Source organism: Gekko japonicus, unplaced genomic scaffold (genome assembly GCF_001447785.1).
Source record: "Gekko japonicus isolate JY-2015 unplaced genomic scaffold, Gekko_japonicus_V1.1 scaffold587, whole genome shotgun sequence".
Taxonomy (NCBI): Eukaryota; Metazoa; Chordata; class Lepidosauria; order Squamata; family Gekkonidae; genus Gekko; species Gekko japonicus.
This window is the reverse complement of record NW_015175987.1, coordinates 620,985-641,207: the sequence shown is the minus strand read 5'-3', so window position 1 is coordinate 641,207 and position 20,223 is coordinate 620,985. Positions and strand designations below refer to the sequence as shown.

Below are 20,223 nucleotides of genomic sequence, written 5' to 3'. Positions count from 1 at the left end.
TCATTACAAACTAAAAAATGTCTCCAATAAGGTGGTTTGGGGATGCTATGTTACTTCACAATGATTCAGAAAACTATCTAATACTACTAGAAGGCTGAATTACACAAACCTCAGCCTTGGATTATGGATTAAAAAATACTGTATCAAAGTCATAATCATAATACTTTTTTCAAGAAGAATTTCATACAGCTATTGAAATGCTGAACAAGCCCCATTGATATACAGCTTCTCAAAAGAGTCTTCTAATCACACTCACAGAGGCATTTAAATTAAGCATAATGCATTTAGATATTAATTATAGAGATTGCATATCTCATGAGGCATATGTGTCTTTTAATGCAGCTGTTTAAACAACATTTTACAGAGATGCTATATTTCTGAAATTGAAGCACAGTTTGGATTGTCAATTTCTTATATACAGTAGTTTAAAACACTAACAGGGCAAATCCTAGGAAGACCTATGGCCTTCAAGGTTCATTGAAGTCACTGGGTTTAGAAGGCTGTAACTCTGTTTAAGACTGCAATGTAATTTAAGTAATTTTTCATTCACTCCATTCTGCAGTCACTGCATTAGTTGTCAGTTAGTCACCAGGTTCAGTTCAAGTTACTGGCCATTACATACAAAGTATTTCATGGCCGTAGACCTTCATATCTACAGGACCACCTCTCTTCCTATGCCCCACCATAACACCTTCACTCATCTGAACAGTGCCTTCTACTGGTGTCACCCTGGAAATGGGCCAGATCAGCAAATGCCTAGACACATGCACTCTCTGTAGGCCCCCGGCCTATGGAATAGCCTGCCTGAGGAGATCAGGAAGGCTCTCAAACTTTTTTTTTTTACCTTGCTCTCACTGTATTATATTTTTATTTACTCATTAATATATCTTGCACTACTTAAAACCTCTTATCTAATACTCTATGCTTTGTTTCAGGTTCTGAAATCCAAGTCACATTACATGATTTATGATATGTCTCATCATCCTATTGATTGTACTGATTTACATTATATAATCTACCTTGAGTCTCGGTGAAAAAGGTGGACTATAAATAATATAAACAAGATATATTTATTTTATATATTCTTAAATCTGTTTGGTGCAAAATATAAATATAATTAAAAAGAATATACTGAAATTTAGATCTGGTTCAGACAGAAAAACAATGTGCTGAATATGTTATCTAGACTAGCAGGAGGCCCCAAATATAAGGATTTTAACTGTTCTGGCCAAACTTTATATGAACACAGTATTTTTATTGCTCATTTCAAGACTTTTATTTCCAATAACATAATATTCTGGCTATACCTATGCATATTATTATATTTACATCAAATAACAGCACAATACATTTCAGAATTACAAATACATATTATTTTATTTAATTTATTTTATGAAATAACTATTGTAACTAATTCATTGCCTATATAATACATACCACTGGGGGATACAATTACAGGCTGTACTAATCTTTGCTCTCCTCCTGGGGGTAAATTCAAGGCAATGACTAGAACTGTGCCCAAAGTGGTCCCAACCCACAAGCATGGTGAGGGAGCTGTATCAGCTTTCCGTGTGAAAGTCTCACAGAAGTGAAGAGCTGAAATTGCTTCTCGAGATTCCTTATCAATGCTGGTTACACTGGAACTCCTAGATCGGCTGAATGAGTTGTCTCTTACATCTGAAAGATTTTAATATTAATACACATACTTAATAGTTTTACAGTCCACACTTACCACCTAACACAAAATATGTTTCACTATACTGGATCTGTAAAAACTAACTTTATTACTATTAAACCCGCTTTGCACAATACATTTTAAAGTTTTTTAACGGTAGACCTGAAGATGCAAATGAGACAAACATATTCAGAAACACATGTACAATTTAACTGACATGTAATATGAGGAATGACTCCTTCTCGGTTCAGTTGTTACATGATGCACAATTTCTCAGATGTTCTGAGCTTCCTCCTAACTCTCTGATGATGTTCAATGCTATGAAGTTTACTACGGGGGAACAATCTGTTGAAGCCAATTAAAAGGAAGATGATTGCATGAATACATGTTTATTTGAAACACCACAGGTTCCCAGAAGAAAAACTAGAGCACAGAGACTTGATCAAATGTGCAAGTGCACATACACACACCCTGATCAACATATTTTTTAAAGATGCATAGATGGGGAAAGGATTGTGGCAGAGTTTTAGTACAATCCTAAACAGAATGACCTTAGAAGGGTGCAACTCTGCTGAGGATGACACTTGTATGACTAGGGAACAGGTTACCTAGGTAATAAAATTAGTAAAATACATTTGGAACAAATGGGCCATACTGAAACAAATCCCATGACATGTTTTCTGAAGACCGGGCAAGATGGAAAAGTAATTACTTGCTTACCAATTTCACAAAAATCTTGTTGTTTTTAAGTAATTGTGGACTTCAGACCCTGTCTTTAACTTTGAAGAACAGACTTCCTTTGTGGCATATTTATAGATGTGATACTACTGATTATATTTAGCAAGGTGCACATGTTTTAACCTTACAGTAGAGACATATTATAATTACTATACACACACACACACACACACACACACACACACACACAAAGGGAGATTTTTTTCCTGTGGTATTACAACTGCTCAGTCTTGCCAGACATATGCCATATTTCAACCAGCAATAATCATGCCTTGGATTGACTTCATTGACTATGATACTCCCACTGCACAATGCTACCATAATTACATTTACTTTGCTCATAAATTCTGTTCTGCAAAGGTTTGGGGTTTGTTTGTTTTTGCTAATAATGATATTTTAATTATTTTATTACATTGTTCTTTACCATTTAAAATTGTGGTTTAATATGATTTACATATGGTTTAGGGTGCAATATCCCCACTTTAAGATATACCTTAATTATAGGCTGTGTAGAAGTAATTTTTTGTGTCATATTCAGTATCACTGTATGGATATACTTCTCAAATCATACCATCACCACCCCATTCTAGGAAAGGAGGAGGAGGAAGAGAAGGAGAGATTGGATTTATACCCTGCCCTTTACTACCTGAAGGAGTCTCAGAGTGGCTTACAATCGCCTTCCCTTCCTTTCCCCACAACAGACACCCTGTGAGGTAGGTGGGGCTGAGACAGCTTTTCTGCTCTTGAGAGAACAGCTCTGAGAGAACTGTGACTGACCCAAGGTCACACTAGCAGCTGCATGTGGAGGAGTGCGGAATCAAACCCAGTTCTCCTAGATTAGAGTCCGTGCTCCTAACCACTACACCAAACAGGCTCTCTTACATTCTTACTGCTGCTCTTGGTGGTATTCTGTTTTTCCTTTAATATATCAGTTAACAGAAAACTTACTGAGTTAGATTCTATCTTTCCATTGATACAAGCAGACTTCTACCAGCAGATCAGAATCTACAGTGCTCAAGGCAGCAGGTGCGTTTTTGTCTGCTTTCTTATTTTCATTGCAGAGATTCACGTGTTGCAACTTTATTTACACAGTGCCCCCCCCCCCCGCTGCCAAATCTTACTTATTGCTTTTTTGGTATTCATAGATACATTCTCAGAGAAAGGGAAGGCAGGAATGATATGTTTCTGCCAGCATCTTTCACTAGTAGTGCACAGGATTCTGAACCATTACTTATACAGAACAATTTTATTCAAATTCCCTGCACCCCAGCAACTCATTACTGTGATTCTTATTTTTACTATAATTTTAATATATGTATCGTTTAAACAATTCCAATAAAAAGGGAACCAGCTACTTATCATATCTGTAATGCAATGCTTCCAAAGTTTTGTGGTGGCAAAAGAGCCTGAGATTAAAAAATTAAGCCACTATGCTGAATCCATCAAGTAGTCTATGAAGTTGGGGTACAGAGGGCATGCTTAGCATTAGCCACCCCCATCCTCTATACGTGGGCAATGGTGAGTGAGGAAGTGACTGCTTGCCTGCCTACTTGGGGAGAGGCTACTTCTATGGAGCAGAGGTCCATCAGTGGCTATAAGCCACAAGGTATAGACAGGGACTCTGGGGCAAGTGATGCTCCGTCATCTTGGTGCTTGGGGGGGGGGTCAACAGTGGGAGGGCTTCTAATGTCCTGGCCCCACTGGTGGACCTCCTGATGGCACTGGTATTTCTGGCCACTGAGTGACACAGAGTGTTGGACTGGATGGGCCTTTGGCCTGATCCAACATTGGCATCTCTTATGTTCTTATGTTCTATAAAGGACAGAATTGTTACTTCCTGCTCTGCCCCTCCGAAGCATAAAAGTAAGCTGCTTCCTGGAAACAATCATAAAATCATAGAGTTGGAAGGGACCTCCAGGGTCATCTAGTCCAACCCCCTGCACAAGGCAGGAAATTCACAAATACCTCCCATCACACCCCCTGTGACCCCTGTTCCATGCCCAGAAGATGACAAAAAACCTCCAGGATCCCCGCGGCCAAACTGGCCTGGAGAAAAACTGCTTCCTGACCCCAAAGTGGCAACCAGCATTTCCCTGGGCATGTAAGAAAGGGCCACAAGAACTAAGCACTGAGGCAACCCTTCCTGCCCTCCCTCTCATGATCTGCTTAAGTTTACAGAAGTAAAGGATTGCCTGCCTGCTTGGGGAAGAGACTGCATTCCATCAAGCAAATGACTGTTGTTGCATGTTTGTGGGTTGTTTTTTTTTACTTGAGAAGCCACTGAATCTGCATTGAGCAGTAGAAAAAAAATGGATTAAAAATGCCCAAATATAGATAAATAAAATGGTAACATCCTGAGGGAGATAACAAGTATACCTATTGGATGAGCTTGCAGCATTTTACAAATACTGTTCGGATAGCATTAATTGAAATGGTGAACAAAATGACCCAGTGATTCTATTACTAATCATGGTTAATTGTTCAAAAGAAAGCTTGCTTTGAAATCAAATCCTAACACCAGAACTTGAAATATTAACTATATTTTGCTTCTTTTCAATAGCATGCGTGTAAAAGAATCATATAAACAATAGGAGGTTAAATAAAGATATGTAAAGGAAACATTGGCACTTTAAGAAACATTGGCACATTACCCCATACCATGGACAAGAGAAGCTATCCCAAAGTCTTATAATTCACAGATATTAGGGGCTGAGTAAGACCTTCTTGAATTCTGACTAGGGCTTTTAGTTTGTATGTACCTTTTATGTGTGCTTTATAGGGTGAGAACTCTCCAGTTCAATTTTCTGAGCCAAATAACAGGTACATTTGTTCAAAATGCTATTTGAATAAAGGTATTCAAAACAAAGAGAACCTAGACCACTATCCTACATATATACATGAGAATCTAGTTTCAGATACACGACTCCAGCCAGTTAACAGGATTATACAACATAGGCAAATGTTAAACTAATTTTTTGGAATCTTAAAACTAGGAGACTATATTATGGCCAGGATCCAAAGAATGATAAACTAGTCCTTTGAGCTAAGAGACTTTGTATATGTTTTGGGCACTGTACCCTCCCTCCTCATCTGTATAGCAACTTGCCTGAAACTAATGGGAGTTTCACAAGCTCCTGTCTGGATCCCTTCCCAATGTGCTTGAATTGTTTATAAACCAATGCCCAATATATCTTTCGTGATACAGACAGCAGAGAGAAAAATGCACATCTTTCCTGTGGTCTTCACTGATTGTATGTTCTAGTTAACAGACTCTACTGGGTAATTTCTTTGATAATTGCGGTCTGCTTCGAAACAGTTATGCAGATTTCCTTTTACAATTCTTGCTTGTCATACACAGTTCTAACATGTAATCATGTGATTACGGTTATTTCCTTTTAACAAACTAGGCACAAAAACACATATTTCCTTTATGTGAGGTTCTCCATGCTTTTAAGAGCAGCAACACAAGGTCAAAACAATTTGTAAATATGTATTACACCTATAAACAAACCTTGGCACCCAAGTAATGGAAGATCACATCTTTTCCTAATGAGGGGCTAAAGCTCAAAGTCAAGACACTAATGGTGTGTATTTTTCCCTCTCAACAACCTTCCAACATTGTAAATACCATTAACACAGACTTAAAAAAAAAACCCAAAACTTACCTAACTCAGGCTTCAGTTCAGTTGGTAAGCTTAATTTTCTAGACATTTTTGCTGAAAAATAATGTTATTGTGGTGTTTAGTAGAAAACTATACAACAAATGTCTCTTTAATTACTTTATAGTAACACAGAGAAAACATATACAAGTATCACATCGTTCATATCTAGCAACATTCAATAAAATTGCATTTTATTTCAAAAGTATAAAATCAAATATTCAATTCCTTTTTAAGATTCTTATGATATTCAAAACAGAAATCTCAAAGTGTTACGTCTATACAGAGTTGCAATACAGTCTGAGTTTCAACTGTAGACTAAAAATAACTACATGGATGTCAATATGGCATAATCAAAAGTCAGCATTACAAGAAAACCGGGTTGCACTTACCTGTAACCATTGTTCATCAAGTGGCCTTCTGTGCAGGCACACATGGGACTGCATGATTGCAGGCCAGCCATGGAGAAGAGCTGCTAAGCTTTTCTGAAGAAGCTTCAAGGCTCTGGAATGCTCCCCTTCTCCTCTGTCTATAGAGGTCCCATTTCCCACACAAGGGTCACATGACAGAGGCAGGGCGAGCACTCCTTCCCTCAGTTCCCTTCACCTCTGCATGTTTGGCAGTCCACAGCGGGGAAAGGAAGGAGGGATGTGTGCCTGCACAGAAGGCCACCTGATGAACAATGGTTACAGGTAAGTGCAACCCCATTTTCTTCATTGTGGCTTCTGTGCAGTCCCACATGGGAGAATAGCAAGCTCACCTATCCTAGGAGGAGGGTGTGGGCTGACCAACGCAAAATCACTTGTAGCACAGCTTTTCCCACTGCAGCTTCACTTCTGGAGTCCACGTCTATCAAGTAGTGCTTGATGAACGTAGAGGGAGTGGACCAAGTTGCTGCCTTGCAGATGTCCTCCAGTGCGAGTCTGGCACGGAATGCTGCTGAAGATGCTTGAGTCCTCATTTAATGAGCTTTCAGGGACACTGGGCAAGAGACCTTAGCTTCGTCATAAACTGTTAGGATTGCAGAGACCACCCAGCGGGAGAGTGACTGCACTGATGCAGCTCTCCCTTATTTGACCCTTTGAAACATACAAACAAGTTTCTATTCTTCCGGAATTCTTGTGTCATTTTTAAATAAAAAAGGAATGTTCTTCTTACATCTAGCGTACAGTGTTTGTTCCAACAATGATGTTGGGAATGGAAATAATATTGGGAGGGTGATGTTTTGGTTGAGGTGGAATTGTGATACCACCTTACGGTAAAACTCTACATTAGGTCTGAGTACTACCTTATCTGGTGGAATTTAATAAAAGGATGGTCACAGTGCAATGTCTGTAGTTTGCTTACCCTTCTGGCGGAGGTAATTGCTACCAAAAAGACAAAAGACAAGTCAGCACTGGCCATGGGTTTAAATTTTGAAAGAACTGGGGACAAAGTCCATTAAGGAATGGGGGGTACAATAGGTGGGAACATATCCAATAAACCTTTAAGAAACTTTTTGGACTCTGGAACGGAGAAGACTGGCTGTCCATTAACTGGGACATGAAATGCAGAGATAGCGGCTAGGTGAACTTTTATAGATGAGGTCGCTAGACTCCCTTCTTGCAGTTTCAGTAGGTAATCAAAGATTTTATTCAAACTACAGAATTGTGGATCAAGGCCATGCTTGTCACTCCAATGCACAAACCATTTCCATTTATAACTATGCGAGCTTCTTGTTGTGGGTCTGCGAGAGGCAGTTATAACCTGTTCAACCTTGTGCGAAAACCTCTCTACTGTAGGATTAGCCAAGTGGTCAGGTGCAAGGATTGTATCCAAGAATGGCAAATAGGTCCTATGTGGAGGACATCCTCCTCTGGGGGAAATGTCATGTGCTGCTCTCTATCCAGCTTCCATAGTGTAAGGAACCATACCCTTCTGAGCCAGAAGGGGGCTAGAAGGATGCGGGATGACTGGTCTGCCTTTATCTTAGAAATTACCCTGTGGAGGATACCAATGGGGGAAACATATAAAAGAGGTGGCCATGCCATTGCCACTGGAAGGCATCCCCCATAGAACCTAAGTCCATGGCTGCTCTGGAGCAGAAGTGATGGCATTTTTTGTTGTCTACTGATGCAAATAGATCAGGGACCCCCCATTTTTTGAAAATTGGGACCAGATAGCAGTCTGATACAGACCACTCTTGTTCTGTGCTTATGTCTCTGCTTAGGCTGTCTGCTACTGTGTTGTTAGACCTGCTATATAAACAGCTGTCAATTGCACCCTGTGCCTTATTGCCCACTGCCAGATGAGTTTGGCCTCTCTGCACAGGTGGAAAGAGCCTATGCCTCCCTGCTTGTTGTGATATTGTCTGTTGCTATGACAACATGTCTTCCTCTGATGATCTCTGTAAAAAAGCAACAGCACATTTACAGCTCTCAACTCTAACAGGTTAATGTGAAGAGTGGATTCTTTCTTAGTCCACATCCCTTTCTCCTTTAGTCCCTAACAGTGAGCACCCCAACCTGTGAGTGAAGCATCAGAGAAAAGATGGGAGTCATGGGATTGGACCCCTAGAGGCTAGGTGTTTTTAGATATGGGTTTTAGCTACGTTTCTCAGTTTTATTGTTCAAGACCCTGGTCTAAGAATAGGGTGGAAGTAAGTAAGTAAGTAAGTAAAGACCCCTAGAGAGATTCCCTTGAGGAGGTTCTCTGATATAGACCACCAAAGGAGAGACCTTACAATGACTCTCGGGACAGATAGTTTCCTCCATTGAGGCTCGGAACTGCTGTTGAAGTTCCTTATAAACCAATTTTGCAATGGCCTCATGTGTAAGTGAGCATATGAGACCACTGCAGTGATGGAAGCCATATAACCTAGGAGTCTTTATATGTGTTTGGCTGACTGGTATCCGTTGGACAGAAATTTCTTAACAAGGGACATCATAATCTTGGTCCTGGGGAGGGGCAAATATGTTTTCCCTTTTCAGGAATATAAGGAGGCCCCAATGAAGTTGACAGAATGAACAGGAGTAAGGCAGGATTTCTCCCAGTTTACCAACAAAACCCCAGTGATAGAATAGTGTGCAAGGCCAAGCTTGACCAGCTTTCCTGAGGAGTCATCGATAAAGAGCCAATAGTTGAGACTTATAATGCACCTTGTTGGGGATACATCTGGGTATGCCTTGGGAAGTACCTTTGTTTAAAAGGTGTCAATGAAGTATAGATTATGCCCAAGGATTTGGCTATCAACTTGTTCTTCCTATTCTGATCCAAAACCGCACCATTTTGGTCACTGGATAGGTCCTGACCTTCAAGTGGAAGACTGTCTATATTGTCTTTTGTATCAAGTGGAAGGACTGAGGAGCATAATCATTAATATCTCTGTATGACAATGTCAGAGACCATTAACCTGCTATCACAATCTGCTCCATGCCTTGCAGCATTGAGCTGCAGTTTCCCTATTTTTTGTACTTCTGCAATGGGGACCTTAGCCACACTCTGCTTAATCAATAGGCAGCAACTCAAGAAACTGTGACATCTTTTCCCATAGTAACATTTGGTAGCAGCCCATGACCAGTGGAAAATTAGCCACCCTTAGTTCCATAGCCCCAGAGGAGTAGATCTGCCTTCTCAGCAGATTGAGTCTTCTGCCCTCTTCATTGAGGGGGATGAATGGCTTCTACCTCTTCCCATGGCTGGTAAGACCTCTGAGACTATGAAGTTGCTTGAGGCTGGTGAAACAAGTAGTCACAGCCTTCGTCCCTAATCCTATAGAGGTTTTCCAGCTTCTTTGACAATGCTAGTGTTGAGGCTGGTTTAGCCCAGATGGCTAAAGCTATGTCCTACATCTCTTGCAACAGTGGGAGCACCACAGGGCCTGAGCTGGGGTTGTACAAAAGCTTCATTATAGGGTTGGATGGTTGTGGCTCTGAAGCATTAAACAGATCAACTGCTCCAAATACATCTTAAGGCCCTCTGTTGAGGAGGGAGCTGATGTGTCAGTGACTGTATCTTTCGGAGATGGCATTGAAATGTTCTCTGAGCCTGCTTCTGAAATTTGGGAGAGTGCGTCCTTGGAATAGGAACCACGATGGGGGGAATGCACGCCAGAGTGGTATTGGTGCTGGTGGTCCCATCTGGATCCCGTCTGGATCTTGTGATTTTACAGGTTGCCATTGGTATGGAGCCTGTGCGGGTGCCCACTGCAGTGGCATCATGAATGGAAACAGGCCCCATGGATTTTGCTGAGAAAGCCACTGATTTGGTAGCTGTGGATCTGGTTGCCCTTTGTCTTGTGATGTGGGTGGACTCGTGGGAGGCACCTCGAAAACCTCATCTTCCAAGGAATCTGGGGACACTTAGAGGGGACACTGATACCCTTCTTGATGGCAAGGTCATCTTCAGACACAAAAATGAGTCAACATTGAACCCCAATGGCAAATTGTGGCATTGGGATGACTTTGATTTGAAGATCATCTGTGTCAATGCTCAGTTCTGAGGAGAGACCAATCACCGGGGTCAGGGAGGATTGATGTCCTCGAGTGGGTGAGCTATGATTCTGTGGTGATCGAGATTGTCAATTCTGAGGGAAGCTTGTACAGTGCAGATGCAAAGGCAATCTTGGCTGGATTGCAATGTGTTTGGCTCTCTTTTTAGCCTTTTTCAAAGGTAGTTCCTATTGCCAATCTTGGGGTAGAGACTTGAGTTTGTGGCTCCAATAACAAGGTTGTCAGTGCTGAACTCACCAAATGGGCCCTTGCACCCTTATCCGATTGGGCATGTTTTTCCCCACTAGGATCTAGGGCGCCCTGAGCTTTCCCCCAAAGGGCACCTTTAAGTCTTGTGGCTCTCTCCTCGTGTGCCTTAGGAGTAAGGTATCTACATGGTAGGCACATGGCTGTATTGTGGCTCTCTCCCAGACATAGGAGGCATGAGGAATGATCATCATTTTGGGCCATTTTTGTTCCGCACCCCCTGCACTTCTTAAATAGAGCCATCCTACTGATTTGTAAGTGAAAGTCTTCGCTGTTCTCAGTGGAAAAACCTCTTCGTTTTATTCCTGAGGCACCACAAAGCAGCTGCTTAGAAACACGTCCTCTCCTCATGGCAGCAAGAAGAGAACTGAGGGAAGGAGTGCTCACCTCACCTCTGTCATGTGACCCTTTGGGTATGTCAGAGACATGAGCAGGCCAAGGAGCTGAGTTCGAGTCAAAGTCAGGGTCAGATTCAGAGGTCAGTTCCTGGGTAGTCAGAACAGAGTTCAGGGAATTGTCTCTTTTTCTACACCCAGGTAGAATTTTTCCACCAAAAATATTTTAGTTCCCCTCAGTAACTGAGTCGCCCTCCAGTTGTATGTATTTCTTCTTTGTGTGATAAGCTTAAATAGCCCCACCCTGCCACAGATATTTGTTTAGGCTTTAGACCCAGTACAGGAACTTGAGCGAAAGACAGGAGCTGTCCTGTTTTATAAACCATTGTGAAATGGCACTTGAGGCAGATTAACCTTCAAAAACAGAATAAAAATTTTATTAAACAGGCAAGGAATATATTAGGTTGCTGAGCAATGCTCCCTCTAAGATGTGGAGTCTTGTGAGCAGAAATTCTGCTTTGTGAGCTACTGGTGTTAAAGTTGTGAGCGAACAATTTGGCTGCTGCATAAACTAGTTTGCTTTGAAGCCATCCTTCCTGAGCTAAGACGAGAATGTGTGAGCTGGAGGCTAAAAAACTGTTAGCTAGCTCACACTAACTCAGCTTAGAGGGAACACTGTTGCTGAGATAAAAATATACAGAATTGAGGCTTTTGCACATACAAGACAGTGTTGTTGAAGCTTAATTTCAGCGTTTCAAGTTCTTTTCAGTGAGAGGTTTTTGCTTATTATATATTTCAGCTGTTACACAGAACCTTGAATACAGTTTCTTAGAGAATAGCTTTGTCTTAGTGCTTCTAGGTTTCTTCCTTCAGAGTTCTCTGTTTTTTGTTAGATATTTCACTAACTCCTGATGTGTCTAAGCTTCTCCCCTTTATCACAGACCCTTCCCAGCCCCTTTCACTGACAGGAAGTTATTCTCCTTGTCCCTAAGAAGCAATAACTCCTTTTACTATTTGGCTTGTATGGGAGTTCTCTTTAACTATCCGGACCTTCTGCCAAATCCATTGTCTGTATAAAGCTGTTTTGTAGCTTTCTTGACTGAGAATCTAAATTCTCCCTCAGAGTAGTTCTAATATATTTAAGACAATGGGGTCCTTATTCTTCTTTCTATAGTACAGAAATAGTTTTCTGAAAATTCCCTGACAGAAATCATGAACTCCCAAAGTCTCTTCCCTCAGAAGCCAAACCCTCTGGCTACTGATCCAGAAGTTAAATTTCAGACCAAGAGTGTTTGGTCTGTTTTATTTCCCCTCTGGCCAATCAAAGACTGAGTAGAGTAGCCAATCACATAAGTTCTTCTCTCTGGGGAAGAAGAGGAAGAAGAAGAGGAGGAGATTGGATTTATACCCCACCCTTCACTACCCGAAGGAGTCTCAGAGTGGTTTACAAACTCCTTCCCCACCCCACAACAGACACCCTGTGTGGTAGGTGGGGCTAAGAGAGCTCTTTCCAGAACAGCTATAAGAGAACTTGTGACTGACCCAAGGTAACACCAGCACCTGCATGTGGAGGAGTGGAGAATAAAACCCAGTTTTACCAGATTAGAGTCCGCACTCCTAACCACTACACCCTGACTCTCTGACACAAGCCTGCTTTTCTTTGCAATCCATCACAGAGGTCTAGCAGTCTGAAGTCGTTTACCAAGCAGTCAGAGCAGTTCCAGAAGGTCAGAGTCAAGAGCTGGTCCGTGGGTCACAGGAGCAGAGACCAAAACTGTGGTTGCAAAGTCAGCCGTATGGTGACGTTGCTTCCATGCCTAACAGCCTCCCTTGGCTGGTTTGTATAGGCATATGCCTAAGGGTTAGGCTTGCAGCCAGTTGCTCGGGAGTAATCCTGCAACTACTCAAGCAGCTGGCATCAGGCCAGGAGGTGAGAACTCTGTCGTCTCTTCTGTAGTTCTGCTTGTAGTCTCCGTCTGCAGCGCTCTAAGGGTGTGGGTGATACTGGAGGGCTGGGAACAAGTAGCTTAGTTTCATCTGTTGAATCAGAGCTGTAGGATGTTGGTGGCTCTGCACCAGCTGTTGGCTGTGAATCCTGACAAGCCTGCAGTTTGTCATCCTGCTTGCTGGCTTCTGCTGACTCAGAGCTGGCTACGTGGGGCTTCTTTTCTCTTGAGGAGTCCCCTTCTCCTGAGGAGTCTTCGCTTAGCCCTGGCTGACCCATGACAGGGTGGGAAAAGGAACCTCTATAAACAGAGGGGAGGGTGAGCATTTCAGAGCCTAGAAGCTTCTTCAGAAAAGCTTGGAATCTCCTCTCCACAGCTGGCCTGCAATCATGTAGTCCCATGTGTGACTACACAGAAGCCACGATGACAAACCAGTGGTTAACTTGTAATTATACTTCAATTTTAACATAACATTTAAAATAACGTAACATTTAACATTAACTTTCTCAGTACTGTTAACCATCACATTTCTTTATTTGACTCATCATGTAATAATTCACCCCTCTCACTGTAAATGAATCTCCTATGTTACATTAGGGACAAGATCTCTGGGTGTGCATTTCTGATGATCTGCAAACCTCAGAAATGTATACCCAGGAGCCACAAGAATATCCCTGCACCCTTCAGTGTCACATTTCCACACACTGGGAAAACTTAGTAAATACGTGAATGTGTTTTTTTCCAATGATCTCTGAATTTCAGGATTGTGAAAGCATTAATCTATGGCACTTTAACAATTATTCTGGCTCCAAGGATACAGGGTTGGGGGGAGGTAGGATGAAGCTCAGACAATCCATTAGAAGTTTCATACATCAAATATTGATTCAATGAGCAGATGGGGAGAAACAGATTCAAATGCAAACTTCAATCCATTTTTGCAATCATCTTTAAAATCTGTTTTTGATTAAAAGTAATTGATAACTGCCATGGTGATAGGTCACAAATGACACCTTGTAAACCTCAATGAGCGTTTTGTAGTAAGCAATTAAATAATGTGGCATTTTGATCATACTGTTTCATCCAGTATTCAACCAATGGCATGGATTAGAGAGAAGGCACCACACATTCACAAGCAAATAGCTGCTCACAGCACATACAAGAGTAAAAAGACCAGATGAGTCTGAAGGCTTCACACAAATTGTAACCTGTTAAGAAACCACATTAAGAAAAGACCGTCTCTGCCCATGCCTGTGACAGTAAGCACAGTAAAACACAATTTGTGATGAGGGAATTTGACCTTGCAACATAGAAAGCTCCAAAACAATAGAGTTTCACACCACATAAAGTGAAAAGGAACAGAATTCTTTTTTTACATTATTCAATATTTAATATATCATTTGTTGAACTCAGAAGAATAGACTCAACAGGGATCTCAGTAATTCAGAAATAATATATGTATTCAAACCATATACCAAATGGTATCACTACCCCACATAAAACAGGAGTAATTTAAACAGCAGCCCCACTAACAACCCATACCTGTGAGCAGGTGATCTAAGCACATGCACCAAAACACTGGATTATGTGATCATGTTAGTAAGTGCTATTATGGACTTGTACCATTATTCAACACATGTTGTTTATTAAAGAAAATGAAAAGAAAGTCATGTCTTAATGTATTAGAATTTGAAGATATCAGCAAGCATACAGAAAAACCAGACATAGGTAATTCAAAGACATATCCTTATCCCGCATCTAACAAAGTGAGCATTGACTCACAAAAGCTTATATTCTGGAAAATTTTGCTGGTCTTTAAGGAGCTACTTGGACTCAAATTTTGTTCTACCATATCCCTGACATTCCTCCCTTTCTCCTGAGCCTGGTCTGTATAGTTTTCACTCAAGTCAAACACAGTCTGCCTAGGATTTGTAAATATAGTAGGGGATGAGTTAGTGGCGGCTGAGTTCAGCTTTGTGAGTTATAAGTTATCCAGGCCCTGAGATGAGTAATGTCAACTGTGCTCTCCTACTCTTTGCAGCTCTGGACCTACCCCAGGTGGCTGTCCTTTGCATCCCAGTACTGGGGTAAACATGCAAGGCTCTCCAGCTTCCATTTTAAATCCAGAGGCAGAACGAGTGTACTATATATGACTTTTCAGAATGCTATCTTTTTAACAGAAAACACTATGAAAATTACTCATAAAGCTATAGTGTAACAGTCTAAACATTCTAGACGAGGAAGGGGGATGGCTTGACCTGGATAGCTCATGCATGCCCCATACTGCCCCATCTTGAAGGCTACGCAGGGTCAGCCCTGGTTAGTATTTAGATGGGAAAACACCAAAGAAGCCCAGGGTTACGATGCAGAGGCTGGCAATGGCAAACCATCTCTGAACTTCCCTTGCCTTGAAAGCCCCACGTGGTTGCCATAAGTCAGCTGTGACTTGTGGTCAAAAAAGGGGAGGACACAACCTTCCATAGAGTAAAGTAAGCATGCAACAAACAGATGCAACTAGTTTCCACAATTTAGGATCAGAATCTTTATTAAAGCGGTCATTGACCAGCACAAGTTATAACTAAGTTCACAACCACAGTAGATAAGACAGAGCTTAAAAATTAACTCTCACATATATACAATGTGTAATAAGTAAAAATATTATTACATTTCTTCAATGAACATACGCAAACCACACTAAACTAAAACCCCAAGAGGAGGAGATCTTTTCACTGTTAGTAAAAATGTTAGTACTATAAGTGTTAATATCACAATATACTTGTAGAGTTCTTGCTTATAACAATTCACTATTTATATGTTATTTTATTAGTTGTTATGAGAGAAATCTCTGATCATCATCTTGTTCTTTGCTTCAAAAGCGAACATTTCCCATTTTCAGTGGAGTTGCTGATGTTGCTTTTAAACTGGCTTCCCCCCCTCTTTTTTTGGTTGCTTTTAAAATGGCATCTCTGGTTTGTCTTCTTGAAAACCTGACCACTATTTCTCCAGGTAGGCTATTTTTTTAATGTAATTGGAGTATGCCCTATAGGCTGATTCCATTTCGTTTACAAGTTCATCCGCTGTTGAGCCTACTACTGGAGTGATGATCTCACTAAGCACCCTCTTTAGGTCTTCCCGGTCTGTTTCAGAAACCCCCTGAAACCTGAGAATCATGTTAGCTTTTTCCATCTGCAGCTGCAAAACTCGATTCTCTTGGCAATTCTGCTTCGTTTCCACATCTCCCATCCTTTTCTTCAACTTCTTGCTTGTGGTGTCTATTTCTTTTATTTTCTCGCTTGCCTGATCCACTTTTTTCTCTGTTTCATTCAGCTGAAGCTGCTGTGCTGCAAAGTTTTTATTCATCACGGTCAATTGCTGGTTAATACCATCGAGTTGTTCCATCACCGGCTTGAGCATATCCACCAGGAGTTTGAGGACATCTGCTCCCTCTTCTGGTTTTGGACTCTGACTGCCCGGCTTCATTTTAAACTTTCTCTGCTGGGCCACCATCTTTCCCGTTTTATTTACAGTTTCTGCTGCTTCCACGCAACTCGGAAAACTTGCCAAACGACTGCGCAATTCAGATAAGTCTCTTAAAACACTTTGGGTTTACTTCCTCCTCTCTCCCCCTTCGTGTCTGTTAGCCGCTCATTCGCATGAGCGAATTCTTTGCAATCTCTTTTTTCAACCGCGGGGGGGGGGGATCGCTTTTCAAACTACTCCGTTTTATTCAGAACTCACGTTCATTGTCGGTCAGTTTCTCTGACCATGCTCGGTTTTACGCCATTCCGCTCTTGTCCCGGTCAGTCCAGCTTGTGCACGAAGGCCACTGAGCGACTGGACCATCGGGGCGGAGGGGAGCCTCAATTCTCAGGCATTACGCCGCCGAAGAGGCTACCCCTCAAAAGCCCCCTGGCCTGGAGCCTATCGCAAAGGCTTCGTGGGGGTGTCATTTGAGGTGGCACCCCTCCAGGCCGCTGGTGTGCGATTCGCCCTTCCCCATTGTGGGAAGAGTGTCCGCCATCGTTTTTCCATAGACTGGAAGTCAACATATGTAAAAACCTTAAGCCACCATTATCTGGTGGATTTTACAAGCTGTTGCACAAAACTTTACGCTAAGTGCTGAAACCGATGGGTTTTCATCTATAAGTAACATTCTATAAGCTTAGAACAAATCTCTTGAGAAAAAGGGCAACTAGGGCCCTGTTCATACGAGCTGTTTGGGCCGGGAGAAGGATGGATTGGGGCCGAATGGGCCGCAGCAAGTGCGGCCGTGGGATCGCCGGCGCTTTCTTGCGCCGGCGCATCCCTGGCTCCTGGTTGAACTGCGCATGTGTGAGCATGCGCAGTTCGCCAGCCCCCCCTTTCCACCGTCGCTTTCTCCCCAGCATCTGATCGTGCCGGGGAGCGACGGCGCACAGCTCGGGGGATCCGTGAGATCCCGCCGCGCCGTCTCAATTTTGATGCGGCTCAGATTAGCCGCAGTTCGACCGTCCTTTTCCCTGCCATGTGGCAGGGGCCAAAGTAGGACGTGTTCCGTAGTTTCGATCTCCCCTGAGCCACAGGGCATAGCCTATCTGCCTTAGGAACACTTTTATATAATTCTGCTAAAACTGCGGAAGAGAGTTCTTGACATCTGGCAAGGGAGAATGCCATCCTTTGACTAGGAATCTCCAACTGCAAGAGGTAGGTGACCAGGGAGAGAGCACTGCAGTAATCCAATCTCGAGGTGACCATTGCGTGGATCACTTCAAGGAAGGGAACCAACTGCTTAATCAGCTGCAGATGGTAAAAGGCAGACTTCGCAGTGGCAGCTACCTGGGCTTCCATTGTTAAGGAGGCCTCCAGGAGCACTCCCAAACTCCTAACCTCCAGTGCTGGCACCGATGGTGCCCCATCGAAGGTCAGGAGAGAGATACTGAAACTTGGCCCACTCCGACTCAGGCACAGGACCTCCGTCTTTGTCAGATTCAATTTCAATTGACTCAGTCTAAGCCAACCAGCCACGGCTTTCAACACCAGGTCCAGATGTCCTGGACTAGAGTCTGACTGACCTTCCTGTTCCTTCCCCAGCCTCCCTGCCATGGTGGGAGGGCTGGGGCAGGAAAGAGAGAGAGAGAAGACATGTTTAAATGCCTTCCCTTTCTTTCCCCGGCCTCTCTGCCACAGCAGATCGTCTGGAGAAGGACAGAGAAAGCATTTACACATGCCTTCTCTTTCTCTCTTTCCTTCCACAGCCACCACGCTGCAGCAGGGCAGCTGAGGAAGGAAAGAGAGAGAGAGAATACATGCTTAAATGCCTTTCTTTTCCTTCCAGTCATTAAACTGGTCAGTTTCAATCCCCTCCACTTCCAAGTCCAGGGGAGTGAAACAGACCAGTTTAATGGCTGGAAGGCATTTTTGCTGAATAGCAGGGTCAGTGTGCTAGCCTGCTGTCAGGCTGAAATGCCTGCCAGCCATTAAACTAGTCAGTTTGACTCTTTTCCACTTGGAAGCAGCGTCAGCTGTTAGATTTAAATGGCTGTCAGCTCAGTTCCAAGTATAGCTTAATGACCTAATAAAAGCCGGATAAAATTGTTTTTTTTCAGGCTTAGCTGAATCAGGACCCAAATGATCTGTATTCAGCTTACACGATACACAAAAAATACCAATAAGGTATTTTTCAGGTATTTATTCGACTCGGTTTATGTCGAATGCACACCCCTTGTGCCCATCACTTTCCTCATGCACTTCTCACAACCATAGCAGAACATCCTGATGAAGATTATTTCAAGAAAGCTCTAGTTCCATAAAGCCTTTCTTTGACATTTTTAATATTTTCTTTATTTAGCCTTGGGCCTGATGGTCTTCCTGAGGCATCTGAGGGGCATTGCAAGCTGCAGCTTTATGTACCTTGGCAATGTTAGTAAACAGAATTGCTAGGTGGAATATCCAATTGGATTTCCTTGACTCTCCTGCCTTTTTCTCTCTTTCCAATAGCCTTTAAATGGAAAGGGGAGGTGGAAAGTAAGGGACAGTGAGGCTGATGCTGGGCACAGCTTCTTTTTTTTATTCTCTTAGCTCTGGATTCAGTGGGTTCTAGGATGATTGTGCCAAAAAGTAAAAGATTAAAAATGATAAAGCTTTAACAGTTCTTGGTATCAGAGCTTCCATAACACCCTGTTCTTCATGGTGAGGCAGAAAGTGAACTGAGTGGGATTCCCTCTCACCACAGGAGAAAGAACACTGGAGCTAAGTCCTGACTCCAGATCCAATGGAAGTAATTATCCTCCTCCACAGAATGAGACTGTACTAACTACGTGAAAATTTCTCAATTTAATTATCTTTTGCTTTCTTAATTTCTTTAGTCCCATGGCATAACAAAGCAGCAAGGATGCTAGTTTTTTTTGTATCTGAATCCCACACTGTTCTGTTAACACTGGAATTACCAAACCATATGGTACAGACTTTACTGGAGAAGTATCACATTAGTTCCTCATCTCCCTGTGAGCTAGTGGTCCTGGTAGTGGAAAACCTCCCACATCATCCTCCAGCCCATACGATTGTATTTAAAGTTACCAGAGGAGAATGGAATCCAGTCAGAAAGACATGGGAATCACAACAGACTGATAATATGAATTGGTCTTTAATGATCTAAGATAATGTATTCATGTGTGATATAACATATTAATCAGTCTAGCTGCTTAAGGCACTGAACCATATGTTTATTCATTACAGTTTTATATGAAATACAATTCTAGGAGGTTGATGATCTACATGGCCTAATTTAAAGGTATGCTCCTTCAAATGCCTGTTGTAGTACAAAGTATTAGACAGATACTCTGTTTAGCTCTAGGCTCATAAAAATCAACAGTGCACAAGCTCCATCGCTGTAGTTTTAAATTACCAGGCCTTTTGATAAATTTTATATTTACATCTGTACAAAATGTCTATTGACACAACATGGGAAATTAAATGGGGATATTGAAATAGAAATCTGATCAAGAAAATATTGCTTTATTAGATAGCATGCTGTAGGTATGCCAAGTCAATAAGGAGACAGGCCACCATTACTTTGTAAATATATATTCTTACATCTATAGGAAATGTTAATGTCTGTTCCTGATAGTAGTGATAAACAGAAAAACTCCAACGAAATCT

At 42.1% G+C, this 20,223-nt stretch overlaps 1 protein-coding gene across 2 annotated transcripts in view; it reads right to left on the bottom strand.

Moving 5' to 3' along the window:
- The window catches only part of STXBP5 (syntaxin binding protein 5), a 207,527-nt gene that overhangs the window by 10,341 nt on the left and 176,963 nt on the right, over positions 1-20,223 (bottom strand). For both annotated transcript variants that reach the window (XM_015426314.1, XM_015426315.1), the window contains 2 exons: positions 6,079-6,129; positions 1,438-1,677 (listed from right to left, as the gene is read on the bottom strand). In XM_015426314.1, coding sequence (XP_015281800.1) covers positions 1,438-1,677; positions 6,079-6,129 — 291 coding nt within the window. The remainder of the gene's footprint in view (positions 1-1,437; positions 1,678-6,078; positions 6,130-20,223) is intronic.